The sequence below is a fragment of the Rana temporaria genome, chromosome 6 (assembly GCF_905171775.1).
Source record: "Rana temporaria chromosome 6, aRanTem1.1, whole genome shotgun sequence".
NCBI lineage: Eukaryota > Metazoa > Chordata > Amphibia > Anura > Ranidae > Rana > Rana temporaria.
This window is the reverse complement of record NC_053494.1, coordinates 65446142-65470597: the sequence shown is the minus strand read 5'-3', so window position 1 is coordinate 65470597 and position 24456 is coordinate 65446142. Positions and strand designations below refer to the sequence as shown.

At 42.1% G+C, this 24456-nt stretch overlaps 1 protein-coding gene across 1 annotated transcript in view; it reads left to right on the top strand.

Moving 5' to 3' along the window:
* The window catches only part of LOC120943545 (nodal modulator 3-like), a 123224-nt gene that overhangs the window by 11254 nt on the left and 87514 nt on the right, over positions 1–24456 (top strand). Inside the window, exons 4-10 of the mRNA XM_040356910.1 lie at positions 1728–1828; positions 4272–4378; positions 15053–15125; positions 17924–18076; positions 19636–19773; positions 22690–22779; positions 22986–23091. Of these exons, the coding sequence (XP_040212844.1) occupies positions 1728–1828; positions 4272–4378; positions 15053–15125; positions 17924–18076; positions 19636–19773; positions 22690–22779; positions 22986–23091 (768 nt within the window). The remainder of the gene's footprint in view (positions 1–1727; positions 1829–4271; positions 4379–15052; positions 15126–17923; positions 18077–19635; positions 19774–22689; positions 22780–22985; positions 23092–24456) is intronic.

Sequence of the window (24456 nt, the reverse complement as noted above, 5' to 3'; positions counted from 1 at the left end):
CTTCTCCCAGCCCTGCTCTGATGATAGATGACATTGGGTAGGAGAGCCTGGAGACTAGAGGAGACACAGGCACAGCCGCATAGAGGGAGGTAAGCGGTGACCGCGGCCTGTGTTAACCCTCTCCAGGCCGCGGTCCCCGCTTACCTCCCGCTGTGCGGCCCGGTCATAAACAAATATCGGACTGCGGGCCCCCCCAACCTCACTCAGCTGCGGGCCCCATAGCGCCCGCGTGGGTCGCTATGGCGGTAGTTCCGCCACGGCCATCCACTACAATGCTATTTCTAGCGATCCGCCCGGGGGCCGGATTAAAAGGTCCGCCGGGCCGTATACGGCCCGCGGGCCGTAGTTTGCCCACCTCTGATTTAAACTCTGACTGGAAGCTGTTCTAATTACATACACTGCATTGTCTGCTGTTTGTGCTCATTTAGAGATTGGACTTGCAATACCTTCAGGCCTTATTACTTGCACCTGTTCAGTTGGGACTTTAAAGGGACACTAAAGGTTCCTTGTTGTTAAAAAATAATAATGCAATGTGCCCCGCTAAGACATGTACTTTATTGCTAAAATCACCCCGCCCCTTGCAGAGTAGCACTAGCATCCGGAGCGTGCGGCATGTTTCATACTCAGTGCGCAGGCGCCGTGTAGAGCTGACTCTTGGCTCTACATCTTTGGCTATTTTCGGAGGCTCAGTTGAGTTCCTACTGCGCAAATGCCGAGCCTGCGCAGTACAGGGGGGTCCTTATGCGCTGGGGGGAACTTATTCAGCAGAACACTGGCCGAGAAGCCAGCGCGTTCATGGCGCGGGATTTTCGAGGGGTCAGGTAAGTAAACAGAGGCTCGGGGGGGGGGGGGGGGGGGGGGGGGCGCTAATCCTCGGATGTTTTTTCACCTTAATGCATAGAATGCATTAAGGTGAAAAAACATGAACTTTTATAACCCCTTTAATTATTAATGCTACTTTGTCTCAATGTTTCTGTACCAATTAGACCTTTTGTGGAGTGATCTACATTCTTAACACAGAGTTTACCATCAGTGGTGTTGGCATTCTAATCTGGGGAATGGTGACCCTAGATGTGAACAGTGAGTTGAATGACCGATTAAGGGCCGACACCACAGATGTGTCCTAGGACCCACTCTGACCGGGTTACCACAATTATTCTGATGCTAGACTCTTATAATGTCGTTGTGTGTTTATGTGGGCTTGGCTGTTATTCCAGGTATGTGTTTTTATGACAACGTTGTCTATTTTTAACGCTTGTGTATAGCCTATTATGTGTTCCCCCCCTTTTTTTTTGTTGATACATAATAACGTTAACGTTAAAAGGCGAGACAGCTGGTTGCCCCATTCCCCTTTTTTTTTTTTTTTTTTAATAAACTTCTAGTGAGTTCTTTTTCAATTCCTTTTTTTTTTTGGTGATAGTATGCTTATGCTTCCCTTTTGCGTTCCCATGCCATGACCTTTTGATTTCAAGTTTCTGCTTTTGATGAAGAGTGTGTGTGTTAAAGGACTATCACATTATTATTAGAGGGAAATGGTATGGCAGGCAGTCTGCACACATGAGGCAGAAAGATATTTCTTACGCAAATGTTTATTCTTGCTTGGGTTGGTGAGGGTTTTTATTTTATTTATTTATTTATTTATTTTATTTTATTATTAGTGTAATGTCTTTTACTTTCCTATAAAGCATTTTCCTCACCTTCATCTGTAACTTATTTCTTCACTTCAGAGCCAACCAGTGTTTCCCTCCATGTGGATGGAGTGAATGACATTTGTACAAAAGGGGAAGATCTTAATTTTGTTTTCACCGGATTTTCAGTGAATGGAAAGGTATGACATATGAGTATTATTATTATTTTTTTATTCTGTTTAATTTTAATGCAAACCCTATTTAAAAATCAAAAACAAAAAAAAACTTGCCTTTTTATTAAAAGTGGTTGTAAACTCTTACATATACCCAGTGAAGGGACTTTTCAAAATCCTCCTACATACACTATATTACCAAAAGTATCGGTACGCCTGCCTTCACATGAACTTTAAAGTGGTTGTAAACCCTCCTTGATAAGTTTTCCCAGATGTAATCATCAATAAGCACTGTATACATTACTCTGTGTGGATTGATCCTAACCTGCTCCGTTAGCTTGTAAACTGTCTGGTTCGTTTTCATGACGCAAAAAGGAAGCAAGATTTTACAACCACCTGGCAAAACAGTAAGAAACATCTGAAGGGGCAAAGCGTAATGCAGAAGGTTATGGGAAGCTGTAGCAGACTGGTTTTATTAAGGAGCATTTGGGTGCTGAGTTTACTTCCTCTTTAATGGTATCCCAGTCTTGGTCCGTAGGGTTCAATATTGAGTTGCCCCCCCCCCCCTTTGCAGCTATAAACGCTTCAAATCTTCTGGAAAGGCTGTCCACAAGGTTTAGAAATGTGTCTGTGGGAATGTTTGACCATTCTTCCAGAAGCGCATTTGTGAGGTCAGGCACTAATGAGGACGAAAATACCTGGCTCACAGTCTCCGCTATAATTCACCCCAAAGTGCTCTATTAAGTTGAAATCAGGACTGGAGTTCCTTCACCCCAAACTCGCTCATCCATGTCTTTCATCCCTCTCCACAAAGCTCACAGGAACAGAGCTGAGGCTGTCAATCTGGTGGAGATCCCTCCTCTTTCACCATTTTTCTCTAGGTGTCAGGAAAAATCGTCAGTTATTCATGCTGATTGCAGAGAAACAAAGCAGCAAACAGAAATGACACTTGGGGCTTGTTCACACTTGCGTTAATGCGCGTTTTGTATAGGCATTAGACCGGCGTTAATGAACTTTAGTATGGGTGGTAGACTGGTGTTTTACAAGCGTTAATGCTGCTTTAAAAATGCTCCCCAAAAGCCCTATGCATGGTTTTAGTGCATGTTAAGGCACATTAAAACTGCTGCACAAACACTTATTATAAAAATAAATAAATTATATATATATATATATATATATATATATATATATATATATATATATATATATATATATATATATATATATATATATATATGTTTGTTTTAAAGGGAAGTGACATTACAGGAAATAAACAATTTGAGGTGTGGCTTATCTTGGTGAATGTTTCCTGTGCATACTTCATTAGCATGGAAGGCAGCAGCATGGATTTGTTTACTATGCTTTATATCTGCAGATGATGCTAATGTATGAGCAATTGGCTGAGCAGAGGAAGAGAAGGGCATCCAGGGGCTCTCGGGTACACCCAAATGCACTTTCATGCTTTTTGTATCATGATTTGCGCACCTACCCTCAGAAGTTTGTCAGCCATCTTCAAGCATCACAAACAGGAAGTGCATATAAGGAAGTGACTGCAGGACACTCTATCATCACAGGGCGTTGTGGGGCATTCTATTTTTTTTACTCCTGTATGATTTTATTTTTTTTAAATATCTTCTTAACACGCCGCAAACACCTGCCAGTGCGTATGTGGAGAGTTCTCATAGACTCGAATGGGAGGCATTGAAAGGCTTCAAACTCCTCCCAGAGTCAACATGAGGCTTCAATTTTGATGCAACACTGATTCTTCATGTCTTGATAATGTGAACAGCACTGTGTGCTGTCCATAGTATCATTTGCATGGGCATTTGAGGAGCATTAAGACGCCCCTGAAACGCCTGCTTTCATAGCCTATATGAACTTGGCTTTAATGCCTTTAATTAAAACAACTACACACGATAGAGGGATATGCTTTAATATATCATGTCTGAGGTTTACAACCACTTTAAATCTACATTTAGCATGCTCCTGTCCCTGCTCAGTCAAAATAACTTATTTTTTTTTTTTCAGATATTGGGGATATTTGGTGTCTTTGTATGTGCTGCAGTAAAATGCTACATGTCTGCAGTTTATCGCAGCTTACTGCACCTCTTGGCTGCATTGCAGTGTGAACCTTGCAAATCGAGAACAATTTTTTCTATGTGACCCACATTGATGCAATGTAAAAAAAAAGTGCAGGCCACTTGCTATGTGTGAATGGTTCCTAAAGGTTTTTACTTATTTCCCTATTCTATCCAGTCTGTATTCATGGCACATCCCCACAGATGTTCTCATTGTTGGAAAACCACTCTTGCATGTTGAACACAAATCGGATTATAGCACAGCAATGTGCAGGGAATGGATTCATGGAGTAATTATTCAAACTTTCGTAATGAATGGTATATTATGTACTTTCATACACATGTTTTAATCTAACATTTAATATTCATAGTTTAAAAAATTTACATTGCAGGTTCTCAGCAGAAACCAGGACTTGGGTCCGGTTGGAGTGCAGGTTTCTTTGAGAAGAACAGGCAGTGGAGTAAACCTACAGACAACCACCACTCAACAAAGTGGGAAGTAAGTTTTAGCAATGCATGAATGCAAAATACATACCCAATTTTCCCAACGGATTCATCTCAAGAGCTCTAACTTGGTAAACCTTTTATGCACAAAAGTATTTGAACTGTATGAGGTACAGTGCCTCAAAAGTTTTCATACCCCTTAAAATTTTCCAAATTTTGTCATGTTGCAACCAAAAATGTAATTGTATTTTATACACTATCTCACAAAAGTGAGTACAACCTTCATATTTTTGTAAATATTTTATTATAGCTTTTCATGTGACAACACTGAAGAAATGACACTTTGCTACAATGTAAAGTAGTGAGTGTACAGCTTGTATTACAGTGTAAATTTTCTGTCCCCTCAAAACAACTCAACACACAGCCAATAATGTCTAAACCGCTGGCAACAAAAGTGAGTACACGCCTAAGTGAAAATGTCGAAATTGGGCTTAATTAGCCATTTTCCCTCCTTGGTGTCACGTGACTTGTGTTCCAATGTCTCGGGTGTGAATAGGGTGTGTTAAATTTAGTGTTATCACTCACTCTCTCATACTGGTCACTGGAAGTTTAACATGGCACCTCATGGTAAAGAACGCTGAGGATCTGAAAAAAATAATTGTTGCTCTACTTAAAGATGTGCTGGGTGTTTAGTGTGCTCTTGCTCCTTTAAGGAGGGTTGGGCTCCCTCCAGTCATCTGCCCTTCATCTATCCATCAGCATACATGTGCTTTCATTGAGGAGACTTTACATTTTAGAGTTAGGACTGCAGTACACAGGGAGCCTTGACGGGGCCTGCAGCTTACGCATGTATTTGCAAATGCATGCAACTAAACCCCTGTTTTTAACGCACTGTTAGACAGGTGAATTGGGTTGGTTGGTGAGTTGAGCTTGGTTATTCTGTGTGCTTGTTGGTCTACTTAAAGATGGCCTAGACCAGTGATGGCAAACCTTGGCACCCCAGATGTTTTGGAACTACATTTCCCATGATGCTCATGCATTCTGCAGTGTAGGTGAGCATCATGGGAAATGTAGTTCCAAAACATCTGGGGTGCCAAGGTTCACCATTACTGGCCTAGACTATAAGAAGATTGCCAAGATCCTGAAACTGAGCTGCAGCACGGTGGCCAAGACCATACAGCGGTTTAACAGGACAGGTTCCACTCAGAACAGGCTTTGCCATGGTCGACCAAAGAAGTTGAGTGCATGTTCTCAGCGCCATATCCGGGAGTTGTCTTTGGGAAATAGACGTATGAGTGCTGCCAGCATTGCTACAGAGGTTGAAGGGGTGGGGGGTCAGCCTGTCAGTGCTCAGACCATATGCCACACACTGCATCAGATTGGCCTGCATGGTTGTCGTCCCAGAAGGAAGCCTCTTCTAAAGATGATGCACAAAGCCCGCAAACCGTTTGCTGAAGACATGCAGTCAAAAGACATGGATTACTGGAACCATGTCCTGCGGTCTGATGAGACCACGATAAACTTATTTGGTTCAGATGGTGTTAAGCGTGTGTGGTGGTAACCAGGTGAGGGGTACAAAGACAAGTGTTTCTTGCCTTCAGTAAAGCATGGTAGTGGGAGTGTTATTGTCTGGGGCTTTATGAGTGCTGCCAGCACTGGTCAGCTACAGTTCATTGAGGGAACCATGAATGCCAACATGTACTGTGACATACTGAAGCAGAGCATGATCTCCTCTCTTCAGAGACTGGGTCGCAGGGCAGTATTCCAACATAACCTAACACACCTCCAAGATGACCACTGCCTTGCTAAAGAAGTTGAGGGTAAAGGTAATGGACTGGCCAAGCATGTCTTCAGACCTAAACCCTATTGAGCATCTGTGGGGCATCCTCAAACGAAAGGTGGAGGAGCGCAAAGTCTCTAACATCCACCAGCTCGGTAATGTCATCATGGAGGAGTGGAAGAGGACTCCATGAAGCTCTGGTGAACTCCATGCCCAAGAGGGTTAAGGCAGTGCTGGAAAATGATGGCCACACAAAATAGTGACACTTTGGGCTAAATATGGACATTTTCACTTAGGGGTGTACTCACTTTTGTTGCCAGTGGTTTAGACATTAATGGCTGTGTGTTGAGTTATTTTGAGGGGACAGCAAATTTACACTGTTATACAAGCTGTACACTCACTACTTTACATTATAGAAAAGTGTAATTTCTTCAGTGTTGTCACATGAAAAGATACAATAAAATATTTGCAAAAATCGGAGGGGTGTACTCTCTTTTGTAAGATACTGTATGTGATAGACCAGCACAAAGTAACACATACTTGTGAAGTGAAAGGAAAATTATAAATGGTTTTTCAAATGTATTTTTTTACAAATAATAATCTGAAAAGTGTGGCGTGCATTTGTATTCAGCACCCCTGAGTCAGTACTTTTGAAGAACCCCCTTTCGCTGCAATTACAGCTGCATGTCTTTTTGGGTATTTCTCTACCAGGTTCTGGTGAGCTTGAATTTTGTATATTTGGTGGAGGCAAAACACAGAAGGTGATCTGTTGAAATTTCTGATCAATCGCTTTGGAACCATTTATTGCACCATAGAACTTTATTGTTTGTTCAGTGAATTAGATTCACTTGATTTGCATCATGTTTTATTATTTATGCACCTTTTTACACTTGTTAAAGTGGTTGTATACCCTCGTGTCATAATTGCACCTAAAGGTAAACCTACATTAAAGCGGGAGTTCACCCATTTATAAAATGTTTCCCCTTTTCCCCTTAGATTCCTGCTCGTTCGGTCTAGGGGAATCGGCTATTTGTATTAAAATATGAGCAGTACTTACCCGTTTTCGAGATGCATCTTCTTCCGTCGCTTCCGGGTATGGGTCTTCGGGAGCGGGCGTTCCTTGTTGATTGACAGTCTTCCGAGAGGCTTCCGACGGTCGCATCCATCGCGTCACACGAAGCCGAACGGTGCGGCTCTATACTGCGCCTGCGCACCGACGTTCGGCTTCTTTCGGAAAATCGTGACGCGATGGATGCGACCGTCGGAAGCCTCTCGGAAGACTGTCAATCAAGAAGGAACGCCCATTCCCGCAGCCCATACCCGGAAGCGACGAAGAGGATGCATCTCGTAAACGGGTAAGTAATGCACATATTTTAAAACAAATAGCCGATTCCCCTAGTAAAAACGAGCAGGAATCTAAGGGGAAAAAGTGCCCTCTAAGGGTGAACCACCGCTTTAAGGCTTGCCTGTAGGTGCTTGCAAAATCTCCTTAACCTACATGGTTAAGGAGATATTTACAGAAAAGTGGGCACCGATGCCTACGGCGCATGCACGACGTAGACAATGGTGCATGCGCACTGAGCGTGGCGGCTCTTGAATGGGAGCCTGCCAGAAAAGTGCGGAGATCGTGCTGTTCTGCGCGCATGCACGGTAGTGACGTCATCGCTGCGGCGATACCCGGAAGTCACTCCGGGTATCATGGCGGAGGACGTGTCCGAGGACCGCTGCAGGGGCGGCGATCTAGGGTAAGCAATTGATAATGAGCTAGAATGCTAGTCATACTAGCTCATTATGCCTTTTCCTTGCAGGTTTAAAAAAAAAAAGAACTTTGGGGTACAACCGCTTTAAAGAGTGGTGTGTGTGTGTGTGTGTGTGTGTTTGTTTTTTTTTTTTTTTTTTTTATATTATAATAATTAAAAAAAACACTTTACCCAAACGTTGTGTTTTTTTTTTATATATAATTTTATATATTTAATTATTTTTAATTATAAATTTTTTTTTTTATATATATATATATATATATATATATATATATATATATATATATATATATATATATATATATATATATATATATATATATATATATATATATATATATATATATACATATACATACATTTTTTATTATACAGTCCTGATCAAAAGTTTTAAGACCACTTGAAAAATGGCAAAAAATCATATTTTACATTGTTGGATCTTAACAAGGTTCCAAGTAGAGCTTCAACATGCAACAAGAAGGAATGCGAGTGAGACAAAACATTTTTTGAGCATTCAATTTAATGAAAAACAACAAATAAACTGAAACAGGCTGTTTTTCAGCTGATCAAAAGTTTAGGACCACACCTCCAAAAAACCCTAAACCCCCAAAACAGAAATCCAAACTCAGTAATGAGTAGCTCCGCCGTTATTGTTGATCACTTCAAAAATTCATTTTGGCATGCTTGATGCCTCACGTTTCCATGAGGTGAGTGGCAACATTTCTCCAAGTGGTGAAGACAGCCACACGAAGGCCATCTACTGTTTGGAACTGTTGTCCATTTTTGTAAACTTCCCTTGCCATCCATCCCCCAAAGGTTCTAATTGGATTTTGATCAGGGGAACACGCAGGAGTGATGTTATTCTCCTGGAAGAAGTCCCTTGTCCTGCGGGCATTGTGTACTGTAGCGTTGTCCTGTTGAAAAACCCAGTCGTTGCCACACAGACGAGGGCCCTCAGTCACGAGGAATGCTCTCTGCAACATCTGGACATTTGACGCCCATGCGCTTCCTGAAGCTCCATTGTTCCACTGAAGGAAAAAGCACCCCAGACCATTTTGGCGCCCCGTCCACTGTGGCGCATAGAAAACATCTCAGGTGGGATCTGCTTGTCATGCCAGTAACGTTGGAAACCATCAGGACCATCAAGGTTACATTTTTTTTTCTCCTCGGAGAATAAAACTTTCTTCCACCTTTTGAATGTCCCATGTTTGGTGCTCTCTTGCAAATTACAAACGAGCAGTTCTGTGGCGTTCAAGGAGACAAGGTTTTTGAAGACTTTTTTTGTTTTTGAAGCCCTTCAGTCTCAGATGCCGTCTGATGGTTATGGGGCTGCAGTCAGCACCAGTAAGGGCCTTAATTTGGGTCGAGGATCGTCCAGTGTCTCGTCGGACAGCCAATTGGATCCTCCGGCTCAGTGCTGGTGAAATTTTTTAGGGGCTTCCACTTGACTTTTTTGTTCTATAACCCTCAGGATCATTTAAGAAATTCCAAATGACTGTCTGTCTTACTGCGTACCACCTCAGCAGCGATGGAGCGCTTTGAGAGACCCTGCTTATGCAGTTCAAGAAACCCGACCACGTTCAAAAAAGGGAGAGTTTTGGAAAAATGCAATAAAAAATATTTTGTGGAAGAAAAAAAAAGGAAGAGTTTTTTTTGCCTTTGCCATCACAACGTGTGACTACCGGACAGAAAATGACAATGAATCCACATCTTTGCACAGATTTGGCCTTTTTAAAGGCATGTGGTCCTAAAATTTGGATCAGCAGAAAAACAGCCTGTTTTAGTTTAATCGTTGTTTTCAATTAATTGAATGCTCAAATGTTTTGTCTCACTCTCATTTCTTGTTGCATGTTGAAGCTCTACTTGGAACCTTGTTGAGATCCAACAATGTAAAATATGATTTTTTTTGCCATTTTTCAAGTGGTCTTAAAATCATTTTTTTTGCTACAAAATTACTTGGACCTCCCAAACATTATTTTTTTAGCGGGCACCCTAGAAAATTCAAGTTGAGATTGTTGCAATATTTTGTCGCACCGTATTTGCACAGCAGTCTTACAAACAACATTTTTTGAGGGAAAAAAAATAAAAATTAATAAAAATAAGAAAACCGTAAAGTTAGCCCAATTTTTTGGTGTAATGTGTAGGATGATGTTACACTGAGTAAATTGATACCTAACGTGTCATGCTTTAAAATTGCGCACGCTTGTGGAATGGCGACAAACTTTGGTACTAAAAATCTCCATAGGCGACGCATTTATAAAATGTCTACAGGTAACCAGTTTAGAGTTCAAGAGAAGATCTAGTGCTTGAGGTATTGCCGTGATTGTTGGAGCAATAATTAATGTGTGTGGTTTGAACACTGTTTACGTACACGACTTGCATATGCATTCACTTCTGCGTGCAAGCTCGGAGGGACAGTGCGCGATAAATTATTTAATAGGGAATCCTGAGAAATTGTAACTTTTTTTTAAAAGAGAAGTGTGTGTGTGTGTGTGTGTGTGTTTGTTTTTTTTCGCTAATTATACTTGCCTCGGTGGATGCAGCATCAGACTAATGCTGCATCTGTCCCCCTAGTGTCTCTGCAATGAGAACCAAGCCACTGAACACTGCCGATGGCTCAGTTCTCGCTCCTCCCCGAGCATAGCTTCTGCTCTACTTCTCAGCGCTCATTGGAGCGCTGAGCAGTGGAGGGGCAGGGAGCGGCCATCTCAATGTCACAGTGGATCGCTGAGACCGCCATCAATCAGGGCAGCTGGCGGATTCTGACTTGGAAGTCAGGATGACGCGCTGCCCCGACTGATGGCAGTGACGTCAGAGGAGAGCAGACTTTAGACCGCTCTGCTCAAAACTGGTCACAGGAGGGCAAAACGAATTGCCCTCCTGTGGCCCAGAGGCGAAGCCCAGCCTAAAAAGCTCAGGCTGGACTTCTCCTTTTTAAATAAACGCAGGAGGAACAAAAATAAAAAAAGATAAATTTGAGGTATTTTAAAAAGACTTAAAAGAAGCTACATTTTTTTAAATGGCAACTAAATATTACAGATGGCTCTTCCACACCCAACCCTCCCCTTTTGGACAATGCTCATCAGCCCCCTAAGACAAATAATAGATCGGGATCAAGTAATCAAGGGGCCATGAAAAATGATTGGGTGAAGGTAGAAAATCCATCCAAGAACAATTCCAAACCTGATTTGATATGTCACCCAATCGCAATGCCCCCAATAATTGAGGGGGACACACCAACTATAATTTATCAATCGATGGACATCCCCCCCCCTACCTACAACAAATATGAACCCCTAGGGCAGGGGTCAGCAACTTTTTTTCCACCTAAAGGCCAGATTCAATGTATGTGAATGCATGGAGGGTGGCATTCACCTGCTAATAAATTAAAATATAGTATCCTGACATAGTAATAACCGTACAGGTTTAACCACTTCAGCCACAGAAAAATTTGCCCCCTTAATGGCCAGAGCATTTTTTGTGATACGGCACTGCTTTGCTTTAACTGACAATTGCGTGGCCATGCAACGTTGCACCCAAACAAAATGACACCCCCCCCCAAAAAAAACAATAGCTTTCTTTTGGTGGTATTTAATCACTTCTGCGGTTAAAATTTTTTGCGCTATAAACAAAAAAAACTGACAATTTTGAAAAAAAATATTTTAAACTTTTTTGCTAGAATATCCCCAAAGAAATTATATATAAACAAACATTTTTTTTCCACAGTTTAGGCCCTTATGTATTCTTCTACATATTTATGCTAAAAAACAAAAAAACGCAATAAGCCTCTTATGATTGGTTTGCGCAAAAGTAATAGCATCTACAAAATAGGGGATAGATTTATGCCTTTTTTTTTTTTTTTTTTTTTTATTAGTAGTAATGGCGGTGATCTGTGAAAATATATATATATATATATATATAATTATTGTTGTTTTTTTGGGGGGACTTCGACATTGTGGAGGACAGATCGGACACTTTTGGGACCATTGACATTTATACAGCGATCAGAGCTAAGAAATAGCCACTGATTACTGTATAAATGGCTCTGGCAGGGAAGGGGTTAAACACTAGGGGGTGATTAAGGGGTAAATGTGTTCCTTCAGTGTGTTCTAACTGTAGGGGGGATGGGCTACTTAGGAAATTACATAGATCACTGCTCCCCGTAGATCCCTGTCATGTCACTAGGCCAGGGGTCGACAAAGTCCGGGCGCCAGGTCGCAATTGCGACAAGAAATTGTGACCTGGCGCCCGGTAATTGAGGCCGCAGGTTTGTTATACCAATTTTTTAATTGTGAAAGATAATGTTACGCCAAGTAAATTGATACCCAACATGTCACACTTCAAAATTGCGTCCGCTCGTGGAATGGCGTCAAACTTTTACCCTTTAAAATCTCCATAGGCGACGTTTAAAAAAAATCTACAGGTTGCATGTTTTGAGTTAAAGGAGGTCTAGAGCTAGAATTATTGCTCTCGCTCTAATGATCGCGGCGATACCTCACGTGTGGTTTGAATACCGTTTACATATGCGGGTGCTACTCACGTATGCGTTCGCTTTTGTGTACGAGCTCGTCGGGACGTGGTGCCGTTTTCTGGCTCCTAACTTTTTTAGCTGGCTCCTAGACTCCAAGCAAATTTGTCTAACCCTGCACTAGGCAGAACAGGGAAATACCTTGTTTACTTGGGCATCTCCCCGTTCCACCTCTCCTTGCTACGATCGGGGTCCACCGGCCTACATAGAGTCCGCAGGACCCGCAGGCACGCTCCCGAGGATAAGGGGCTTCCTAATGGGGCACCCCCCTATTGTAGTGTCCTCTGTCCCCTGCACCCCCCCTACTGTAGTGTCCTCTGTCCCCTGCACCCCCCCTACTGTAGTGTCCCCTGCACCCCCCTACTGTAGTGTCCTCTGTCCCCTGCACCCCCCCTACTGTAGTGTCCTCTGTTCCCCATAGTGTCCTTTTGTCTCTCTCCCTCTCCTTCTAACTTCAGCGGTTCCTGCCCCCATCCAGCTTGTGATACTGGCCCCTCTCCAATGAAGAGGACGGCAGCGTATATGTCTAGGTGCCTGTGAATTAATCACGAGCACTGGCGGGCCAGGTGCGGGTTTAGCCGACCCCTGCCCTAGGGGATCTGGATGATGAGGATAAAGGTGATGGATATATTGACTGGCACCCGCAAAACCAAAAAGGAGGTCACGATAGGGACAAGTACCCATTTAAACACTCTAGCCGACCAAGGGGAAACCCCAGAGGGGGATACAGAGTTCACTCAACGCAAAATGGACCCCCAAGAGGTGACAAAATGTGGAAAATTTCAAGGGGTATGAATACTTTTTCAAGGCACTGTACAACTTTTTCTACATAGACTTTCTATGTACATCTACAGAGACTTCTTGTATTCAGTGATCTAGGTAAACACTTTTTCACAAGGTTTTTATTGAAAAAATTATGAAAAATAAACAAACATGTCAATAAGCTTCACATTTAAATAGTCCTTTAAAAAAAAAAAAAAACAACGAATTGCAAGAAGTAACAAGATTAAGGCACACACGTTTCAGTTCTCTCTGCCAAAGTTGGCTCGCAGTGCTAGGGATATTTTAAAGACTATGCATGACCAATGCCCGTTTAACAAAGATATTGGGTTGTGGTGAAATCCAGAGCAGTATTTTAATGTTTGCATGCATAAACATCTTGAATCAGGAGTCCAAGTAGAGTTTAGAAAGAGGCCACAAAAGAATCTGTCTTATCTGATGTCGAACATGGGACCATCCTTAAAACAGAAGTGTTAAACAAAAAATGAACCCTTAGAGAGCGTGATGCACCTTAAAGAGGGGCTAATGAGAATGACAAGACACAACATAGGAGAGAGGAGAAATAAGGCAGGCGGGGGGCCCAATGAGATCTAGGTAAATGGGTAGGAAGGCTGCCGCTCCAGGTGAGCACACTAGAACAATCAATGTCCACTCAGAAACCAATGGGTGCAGGCAATGCACGGGATATGCAAAAGAGGAAAGATATGGACAGCCGCACTCCAATTTCCTAAAAAGACGTGCCCTTTATTGGGTAAAGGAAAAATGCACTACAGGTATCAGCACACAGTGGGAAAAACAGCTGACGCGTTTCGCATTGGATATCAATGCTTAGTCATAGCTACTAGGTAAATACTTTGATTGTAAAGCTTCATTATTATAATTTTTTAATAAAATAATAAACATGTTTTACCTAACTGTAGATTTGCACGATTTTTTTGCTTAGAATAAAGATCACGATTCTCGTGGCGTAATATCACCTTTCACATTATACAAAAAAATTGGGCTAACGTTACGTTTTTTTTTTTTGTGTTTTTTTCACAATTTATTGTGTTTGAAAGAACGCTGCGCAAAATGCAGTGTGACATAAAATATTGCAACAACCACCATTGTATTCTCTAGGGTCTTTGCTTAAAATCTATATATGTTTGGGGTTCTAAGTAATTTTCTAGCAAAAAATACTGATTTTAACATGTAAGCAACAAGTGTCAGAAAAAGGTTTAGTCTTTTAAGTGGTTAAACTGACCTCATCTACAGACAGAAGTTCATTCCTTTGATCTAAAAGGAGATGTTTTTTTCTCTTTATCTGGCCTGAGCAATGTTATAAACTTGGCAGGCTGCCTGTGTTTTTTTTTTTTTTTCCTTTCTTTTGACAGCTGTCGGCTTAAGCAGAGAGAATGCTGTGTTAAGATTGCGAGGGGGGTAGAATCGCGATCTTGATTCTTTAACGATTAATCGTGTAGCTCTACTTGCCTGCTATGTGCAATAATTTTGCACAGAACAGCCCTGATCCTCTTCTTCTGGGGTCATCCCCCCCCCGCCAAGTGACCAGTGACCACCATAAGAAGTTATAGACACAGACAGAGCCCAGTCCCACCCCTTACTCCATCATCATCAGGATTTGATTTACAGCAGCGGGAGCCAGTGGCTTCCGCTGTTTTCGATCTACTCAGTGAGGAGGGAAAGAGCCGCGGCACAACGGTGGATCAAGATCTGGCTCAGGTAAGGATATGGAGGGGGGCTGGAGTAATCCTGTGGCACAGTAGAAATTTTACTTTTAATGCAGAGGATGCAGTAAGGTACAAAACCATAAGCCCCTAGAACCACTTCAATACATTTGTTTCTTGTTTAATGTCTTCATTTCTTTCTTTTTTTGTTTTTTAGGTATGCCTTTAACAAAGTTCTTCCAGGGGAATATGAAATTGTTGCATCACATCCCACTTGGACTTTAAAAGAGGTATCTTAATTTTTATCCAGCTGTGAAAAAAACATTAAGGCATGAATAAAGTTTAAGTAATTTGGCTACCCTATTACCGACCTGCTACAGTAATGGTACTGCGGTGGGTTGTCACTTGCAAGCGCAGTGACATCATTGTGCCTGCTCTGGGTTAGAACCACGCAGCACGCCCCTCCTGTGATTCCAGTTACTGGTAACCTGGTATCGTGATCACTGATTGGTTATAGCTATCGCATGATTCGAATGTAAACAACCTGTCCTAAAGGGCTTTCCATTCATAAATGGCTTACTGTTATTGGCCCGAAGCAATCACATGATACCTAGCTATACCTGTACCGTGTGATTAGCTGTAGCCAATCACAGATCACAACCAAAGACACGCTGTTCATGAATGGTTAACCCATTAATGACAGCTAAAACGGTTTCTTATACAGTGATACTCACTGTATAAACGGTAACCGTGCCACTGAGCTGCTGTTCTGCTGCTGTAATTTTCATGCAAAAAAATTATGATTTTTGCATGTAGGAGAGGAGTGCCAGAATAGGCCTGGTATGGAAGTGGTTAAGGTGTTTACATCCTTCATGAATCAACAAGCAGGGCTCTGGCAGGGCAGGGTCTGAGGTGTGGGGCTCTCCCTGGTCACACTGGTCTTTTTGAGTAATTTGCTCTTTGAACTTTAAGGTGCAAAGTGCTCCGCCTTTGGCCCTCTCCTCAGCTCCTCCCCCTTTTTCATCCTGTGTCACTGCACAGATTAACAGACCTTTCCATGCTCCCTTGGAGTCTCCTAAACCTAGACGCTCTGGCTCTAATTTCTGTGTCTGTTCGACCTCCACAACTTTGCCCCATCTAGGCCACTATCCTCTTTCTCTGACACCTATTTCCTTAGGGCATGTAAGGTCATCATTGGTACCTGGTACCCCTCAAAATCATTGACCTGCCTAGTCACCTGGGACCAACAATGGCTGTATCCCCCCCCCCCCATAACAGAATTTTGAGTTTGGTGTTGTCCCTGAACACTATTTTTCTCAGGGTGCGTCCTCACTGTGGGACACTCCAATGAGCTCCTGTAAGGAAGCAGTCACTGTGGAACTGGGCGTACAACTTCTATAGGGGCTATATGCCTGCAATTTCTGGCCGGGTTTTGCCTTGTCAAGTTTTGGTTTTGGAATTTGCCTTTTGCCTCTGGGAAACCTTAAAGCGGTGTTTCACCCTGCAGAACAACTTTTTAGCATAAAATTCGGCATAGTAGCGCGAGCTACAGTATGCCTGTCTTAATTTTTTTATCCCCGTACTCGCTGTTATATCGTACATAGAAGATTCCGACTGCCCGCGGGGAATGGGCGTTCCTTTCAAGAGGGAGGGTGATTGACGGCCGACTCTGGCACGTCACGCTCCCCGAAGACAGCCGGAGTAGGTCTCGGCTCTTCACGGCGCCTGCGCACAGACTATGCGCAGGCGCCGTGAAGAGCCAAGCCTATTTCGGCTATTTCCGGAGAAGCGTGATGCGCCAGAGCCGGCCGTCAATCACCTTCCGTCTGGATTGGAACGCCCATTCCCCGTGGGCAGTCGGAATCTTCTATGTACGATATAACAGTGAGTACGGGGATAAAAAAATTAAGACAGGCATACTGTAGCTCGCGCTACTATGCTGAATTTTATGCTAGAAGAAAAAAAATTTTTTTTTTTTTTTTTTATAGGGTGAACCCCCGCTTTAACCGACATAGCTTTTGTGGTGGAGGGGTCCACAGCATGTTTGCCCTTAAACACCTTGTTATCAGACGAAGTTACCCACCTACCTCTCTGCTTTTGCTTGAAGTAGTGTTGAGGGACCTTCTTTGCAGAGACACCTCCCTTTCTCCCATCTCCTCTTGGTCCATCTCAGTCCCTTACTTTGTTCTTGTGGATATAGTTCTTGAGCTGACCTGTGTATCTGCCTTTAAGGATCAGGTAGTTCCTGGCTTGATCACTCATTCTCCATCATATGCCTGACAAGGACTTTTTTCCCCATCTTTGGGGAGTTCCTCTCAGTGTAGAATCATTGTTTCTGGGGCTCCATTTTGAGGGAACAGAAGTCCTTCCTGCATCAGAAGGGGTACCGAAGATTGATGTGCTATATTCAGACTTCAAGAATGAAAGTCGACGGAGCTGCGGTGGCTCAACGCGATTGGCACTGCGCTGATAAGCCATTCACTTCTGCAGCTAGGGATTCGGATCCCGGTCTCGGCTACATGTGAATTGAGTTTGGTGGTCTCAGCCCGGCTCCCGGTGGGTGTGCTATGCGAGGTAAGCCTGCGCTTAGTACGCCCACCACACTTACACGCACTTGAAATTGGGTTAACATGCACGCACTTTGACCACGCGGTCTCTAAAAAAGAGAAACGAAGGACTAACGGGGCTCGTTGAGCGGGCAAATCCTCTCACTCCCTTATAGGGAGTCCCTCTGCCCCGTTGGGATTCAAAGCAGAGCAGGTAGGGCGGGCTGTGTGGGAGGACCCCCTCACACATCCGCCATTGCCACCCGGGGCATGGAGAAAGGTGGCAGATTGCCTCTGGGGGAGGCCTGCCTACTCCCAACTCCTGCAGTCCAGCTCCTCTCTCGAGTACACGCACAAAATAAAAAATAAATAAAAAAAGAATGAAAGTCGGAGGTGTTGCCTTATTTGGTTCCAATTGTTTTTCTAGTGCACTTTAGAAAATAAAGTTATGTGATGGTGGGATATGTAAACATTCATCCAAAATATTTTTATTTGTCTTTTCAGATGCAAATGTTTTTTTTCTTTACTGTTTTCTATTTTAGGCATCTACAGTGGTCCAGGTGATGCATTCCAATGCACATGCTTCTAGCCCTCTTATTGTTGCTGGTTATGATGTTTCTGGATCAGTTCGAAGTGATGGGGAACCAATGAAAGGGGTCATGTTTCTACTGTTTTCATCAACCATCAAAAGAGAGGTATGGCAACAAAGTATATGTCCTATGCTTAAAACATAATTTAGGCCTGCCCATAATGCTGGTGGTAGCATGGCTGAATATGCAGAAATGGACGGCATGGACATTTCTGTGGACCTTGTTGGATACATCTTCATAGAGTTCTTTAACTAGTTTCTTTATTAATTTAATCATAGAGCTTAACTGTTTTTTTACCTACTAATGACTTTTTTTTTGGTAAACTTTGCTTGATGTAAATGTCAACTTTGAGGGCTCCCTCGCACCATATCTTTCAGTGCCATGACATGTAGAAAACAATTGTTTTCTATATGCTCTTTTAAAAGTACACTGCTACTTTTTGAGGTGAGTTGTGGTGCAGTGCATAAAAATACAGACATGTACCTCACCTTATATCTGTGCGATTTGCTGCACCACAATGACGCATAGATATAAATGAAATGGAATTTTTGTGGTTAATCAATACAAGGCACCACCAATCGACACCCCTACACAATGAACACCAGCTTGCATGCTAGAACTGCCTTTTTTTTGGTCTTTTATGGTCTTAGTGATGCTAATTTCTTTCAGTATTCTTGCAAGCACTCCAGCAATAGCTACATGCCTACCTAATGTATACTGAAATGGCCACTTGTAATCTCCTTCAAAAACTTGTGTGACAGGCTGAACATGGCAGAGTACAATTAGGAGGCAGTGACAGAGCATTGTCAACCTAAAACTGAAATTGCCTGAAAAGTATTGCAATTTTTTTCAAAAGATACATTCACAAGTTAAGAACCCTTTCACACTTAAGTGTGGGCCACGTTGGCGGTAAAGCGCCGCTAGTTTTATCGGCGCTTTACCATTATTTTAGTTCTACTTTTCGGCCACGAGTGGGCGCTTTTAACTCCTGCTAGCGGCCCGAGGAAAGGGTTAAAAGCGTCTGTATACTGCCGAAGCATTTGCACGTGCTTTGGCTGTGGTGCCCATTTATTTCATTGGCAGGGGCTGTGGAGGAGTGGTCCACCACCGCCCCAAAGACGCTGCTTGCAGGACTTTTTTTTTTTTTTTTTTTTTTTTCGGTCCCTCAAGCAAGCGCACTGCCCCAGTGTGACAGCACTCAGGCTTTTCACACTGGGGAGGCTTGAGACGCATTTTCCATGTGCTTTTTTTTGCCAAAACGAGCCTGAAAAAATGCCTCAGTGTGACAGGGGTCTTAAGCTTATAGAGGATTTTATTGTTTTTGTCTACATATACTTTATTAACAGCCTTGTACAGATTATTCAGCCTTTGTCACCTGCAGTTTTTTTTGAGGATGCAACAAGTTGCATTCTTTATCCCTTTTTGTCAGTGTGGAAGAGTCGGTTAGATAATTGAGTTGGCTGTTATAGCTAGTAGCTGTCTGTTACATTCATCTGCGCTTGTTCTGTACATTTTTAAATGTTTTGTAGTTTATCCAATTATCTTCTTCATGTCTAATGCTATTTGTTAATAGCTAATTTAGTTATGTTTTACCTACACTTTTTTTTTCAAATAAAATATATACAATTGCTGGTTTTGTCTACATATTTTTTTTGATATTTTAGGATATTTTGGGCTGCAATCTGGTACCAATCGAGAGCTTTCAGGGTAAAGATGTGATGATTTCCTATCTGTGTCATGTCACATCTAAGGATGATGGATCTTTTACATTCCTGTCGCTACCAAGTGGGGATTACAGTGTGGTAAGTACAGTATAAGGATTTTTCCTGTCTGATGAACCATCTGCATTTTGGCTCCAATGTCACTTTTAATCCCTTCTTAGCTGGATCTTACCATGGCAAGCTTTCAAGTGTCTAAACTTGCTAACAAGGGCTATACATTATTAAAGTAATCCTGCCTCAGTTTTTCTGCAAATGTTTTAATGAGGGTACAACATATAACTGGAGTGTGTGTGTTATGTCCCTTTTCACAGGAAGGCAGTTTAGTTTTAGTTTAGTGACCTAGAAGGTAGGACATCTTCATTTCTGTTTAAAAAAAAAAAAAAAAAAAAAGATGGTTGGACTTTTACTGGCAAGTTTTAGAGGATTTTTTCCTGGTTATCTGCAGTGTCAAATTGTGCTCCTAATCTGAGTTTCACCTGCCACAGTGGATTAGCCAGGGAAGACTTTACTCCTTTGGTACCTAGTTCTTCTCAGTGTGCCCCCTCCTCTTCCCCAAGAGTTAAATGCGGGTTCCCCTGTTACTAGCAGGGTCAAAGGGTTGATGAATACCTACAGAGTTTACCAAATTTGGATTGATGTCCTTAGGATGTAGGACATTTGTATCTAACTGCTGGATCAAAACAATAAGGCCGGGTTCACACCTATGCGAATTGAGTGCGGCTTAAACCGCATCTAATTCGCATAACTTTATAAAATGCATTGATTTTAATGAGGCTGGTTCACATATGTGCGATGCATTGCCCAAAAATCGTGTGCGTTTTCTAGGCATTGCGGTGCGGCTCAGGTGCGAATTCAGGCCCATTATCTTTTGTGGGCACGCATCTGATTCGCAGATGTGTTCACTTCTCATTAGGATTTCTCTCCTTCTCAATACACTCCCCCCCCCTCCCCTCTCCCAGGTCTCCAAATTCGCAGCTAAAACGGAGATGATCTGCTGAACAGCTCTCTTATCTCTTTGCAGAGATAACAGAGCTGGAATTTGCATTGCACAAGTGTGAATCCAGCCTGAAGCTGACAATCTTCTTCATATCAAAAAGAAATCCTTTTCTACAGCTCTGGATAATGCTTATGGGTCTTTTTGCTCATTTAATAATAATTGCTAAGTCATAGATTTTTACCTTTTTCTAGTTGTGTCCCAAGACTGTTTTTTTTTTTTTGTTTTGTTTTACTTCCCCTGTTGCGGTCATAACGCTTCTTCCGCCTACTTGAATCCCTGTTGCCACCTTTTTGTGTTGAGCTATCTCGGACTACAGTGTGATGCAATGTGGTATATGCCTCTAGAGAAACGCACATGAATCACGTTGTATTCAGAGCTACACATATTCTGCATTGCACATGTTAAACCTTTAAGGCCCCTTTCACACTGAGGCACTTCTAAACTGCCAGTAAAACACTGAGCGCTTTTAAAGCGCTTTTCAGGTGCTTTTGAAGAGCTTTCCACTAATTTCAATGGAGAAAGGCGTTCTTTCACCACCCTGCCAGTGCACTGCCTCAGTGTGAAAGCATTCGTTGATTTTAATGGAAATAGGTTTTCGTGAGCTTTTCAGGGTAAAAGGGGCTTTACTCTAGTGGAAAAGTGGTGGGAATTTTGGGAGGTGTAGTTTGCGCCCCTTTCAGCACTTTCTGGATAGTACAGGGAAGCACTGAATAACCCTGCCCTTCAGTCTGACTGATTCTGTAATCGGAAGTCCTTGTAGTGCAAAAAGAGACAAGGCAAACACATTATTACATTGAATTCTCCTGCAAAATGCTGAGCTTTTGCTTGTAGATTATGACTATAGATGTACTTTTACTGTCCTGCATTCATTATCAGTGGCTAGCAGTGTCATGCCTCTCACCAATCACTTGATGTATAGCCTGATGTCATACTGAACCTCTATATATACTATACCCACTCTGTAGGTGCTTAGTAGCTACTTTTTTTTTTTTTTTTTTTGTAGCGGTTTCATGTGGAATCCCCAGATTTGGAGATTTACTGAAGTTTTTAGGGCCTGTTTAAACCACTATGTGTTGGTCTGTGCTGGGCAGGGCACGCTATACTTCACAGCGCAAACCAGAGGCTATTTTATAATCTATCGACTTTTGTACATCCAGCCTGTCTGCTTTTTCTGGATCGATCAGTAGCACTTATCATTGTTTTCTGACAGTGGGGCAAGGCTCCCCACCATCAGAATACAATCGCCCAGTGGGAGTGATTTCCCTCATCCACTCCAATGTGTGGATGAAAATTCTGTTTTTTTTTTTTCCAACTCGCTGGTTGAACAAAAAAAGATTATCTCAAAAACGATATGTTGCTTTTTGTAATTAAAATGTGTTACAATTAAGGCTGGAATTTGTCGTAGCTCACTAAGCCTTGGTTTTCACCACATGTAAATCACACAGGAACCACACTGTTCAATTCACATTCTGTTAAGTGCAGTGCGATTTGAGCCCATTCATTCATTCAAGCCCATTAATTTTGAATGGGCTTAAATCACACTGCATCGCACCAAAGTTATGCATGCACCAATTTTGTAACACACTGCAGTCGGATTGCATGGTACTTTTGTGCCCGGTGATCCGATATGATTCGCTGCAGACAAACGCACTAAGTTTGCAACCTTTGTTTGGGGTGCTGTTAAGCCATCGGCACCTAATTTTTAACTTTAAATATTTTATAAATGATTGAATTTAGGGGGGGTGGGGGGATTTTCAGGTAATGTAGGCAGAATGCATGACAGCACAGAAATATAAATATTTTACATGTTGACAGTGACTTTCAAACTATATAAGTGATTTACTTCTTTTTTTTTTTTTTTTTTTATTACATTTTGACATTCATGTTCTGTGACTAAGCAAGAAGCATGCATTTAGTGTGTGTTATCAAATGATAGTAAGCTAATAGTAGAAAGTGATGGTAAGCTACGTTATCAAATGCAGCATTCTTCTATTCTGCAGATCCCGTTTTACAGAGGGGAGAGAATTACTTTTGATGTTGCTCCATCCAGACTGGATTTCACTGTGGAACATGACAGCCTCAGATTGGAGGTAAAGCGATAACAGGAAATATAATTGTAATAAAAATTAGTGAAGGGCAAATCATTTTAAAGACTAGCTGAATCAGTAAGTTGCAACAATTGTTTGATATTCCTGCATTGCTTATTAAAGATGGTAAATTTGTTCTGTTTCATTTAAATACAATTATGTTTATCCACTGGTTGATTAGGATAATATTTTCCCCTTTGCCATTCCAGCCTGTCTTTCATGTAATGGGTTTCTCGGTTACTGGTCGAGTTTTAAATGGACCAGAAGGTGAAGGCGTAGCAGATGCAGTTGTCACATTGAACAACCAGATGAAAGGTAGGCCCTGGACATGTGATTGATGTTACACTTTTTCCTGTAAAGTGCTAATATGAAATATGTGTTTGGATTTTTCTGTACAAAAAAAGCAAGTTTAGTCAGTCGAAAAACCAATATGCTTATTTGTGGAAACAAAAGTGCCATCAGACAATGTTTCTCAACTCCAGTCTTCAAGTGCCCACCAACAGGTCATGTTTTCAGGATTTCCCTCAGATGAAACCGATGAATTACTAAGGCAGTGAAACTGCTCAAATCACCTGTGCAAAATAATGCAAAGCCTGAAAACATGACCTGTTCTACTTGAAGACTGGAGTTGAGAAACCTTGCCATAAGACACTAACTCAAGCGCTCACAAACTGTTGAAAGGAATTATCCATGCATATGAAGTGTCTGCAAAAGTAGCGAGTGATGAGAAACTGTCAACTCTAGAAATGGCTGTTGCAGTATTATCAACGGTTATGAAGTTTCTTTAAAAATGGAAAACACAAGTTCAGTGTCTGATTTGCAGCTGTTGATATACATGATAGAGGGAAGATCCACAGAGAATTGCATGACCAAGGCGCTGGGCCATGAATTCTAAAAGTTTATATATTAAAGGGGTTGTAAAGGTTTTGTTTTTTATTTTCTAAATAGGTTCCTTTAAGCTAGTGCATTGTTGGTTCACTTTCCTTCTATTTCCCTTCTAAATGTTTTTTTTCTTTGTCTGTATTTCTCACTTCCTGTTCCTCCTCAGTAAGCTTTTTTTGGCTGATTAACCACCGCTCGGATGATGGTGGAAAGCTTACTGAGGAGAAACTAAGTGAGAAATTCAGACAAAGAAAAAAAACATTTAGAAGGGAAATCGAAGGAAAAGGTAAGTGAACCAACAATGCACTAGCTTAAAGGAACCTATTTAGAAAATAAAAAAAAAACCTTTACAACCCCTTAAAGCATTATCTAAAACTTGCATGGATGTTTTGGACCACAGTGGAGGAGGCGAGGGGGAATCCAGACTGTTACATAGTTAGGTTGAAAAAAAAACACCATCTAATTCAACCTATAAAAGGGGGGAAAAAACGGCGCACAGATCAGGGGGAGACAGTGGGCTAGGTGGTGCTGAACCCGAGAAGGATGCATGCATGCAAGCCACCTTGACAGCCAGCGTGGAATGTGATTATCCCCACACTGAGGAGCATGGTTCAGCTGGGGTGGCCGAGATGACCAACACGCCTGCATATGGGGGGTAAAAACTGCCAGAGAAGCCGATCCTCAAGCCACGGATGTGGTGTATCCTCACACACACTGTGCAGTCCTGTGTAGACCTTACCCGAGTGCCCCCATAGCAAGCCCATTGCTATGGGGGCACTTGTGCGGGCTCACTACTAC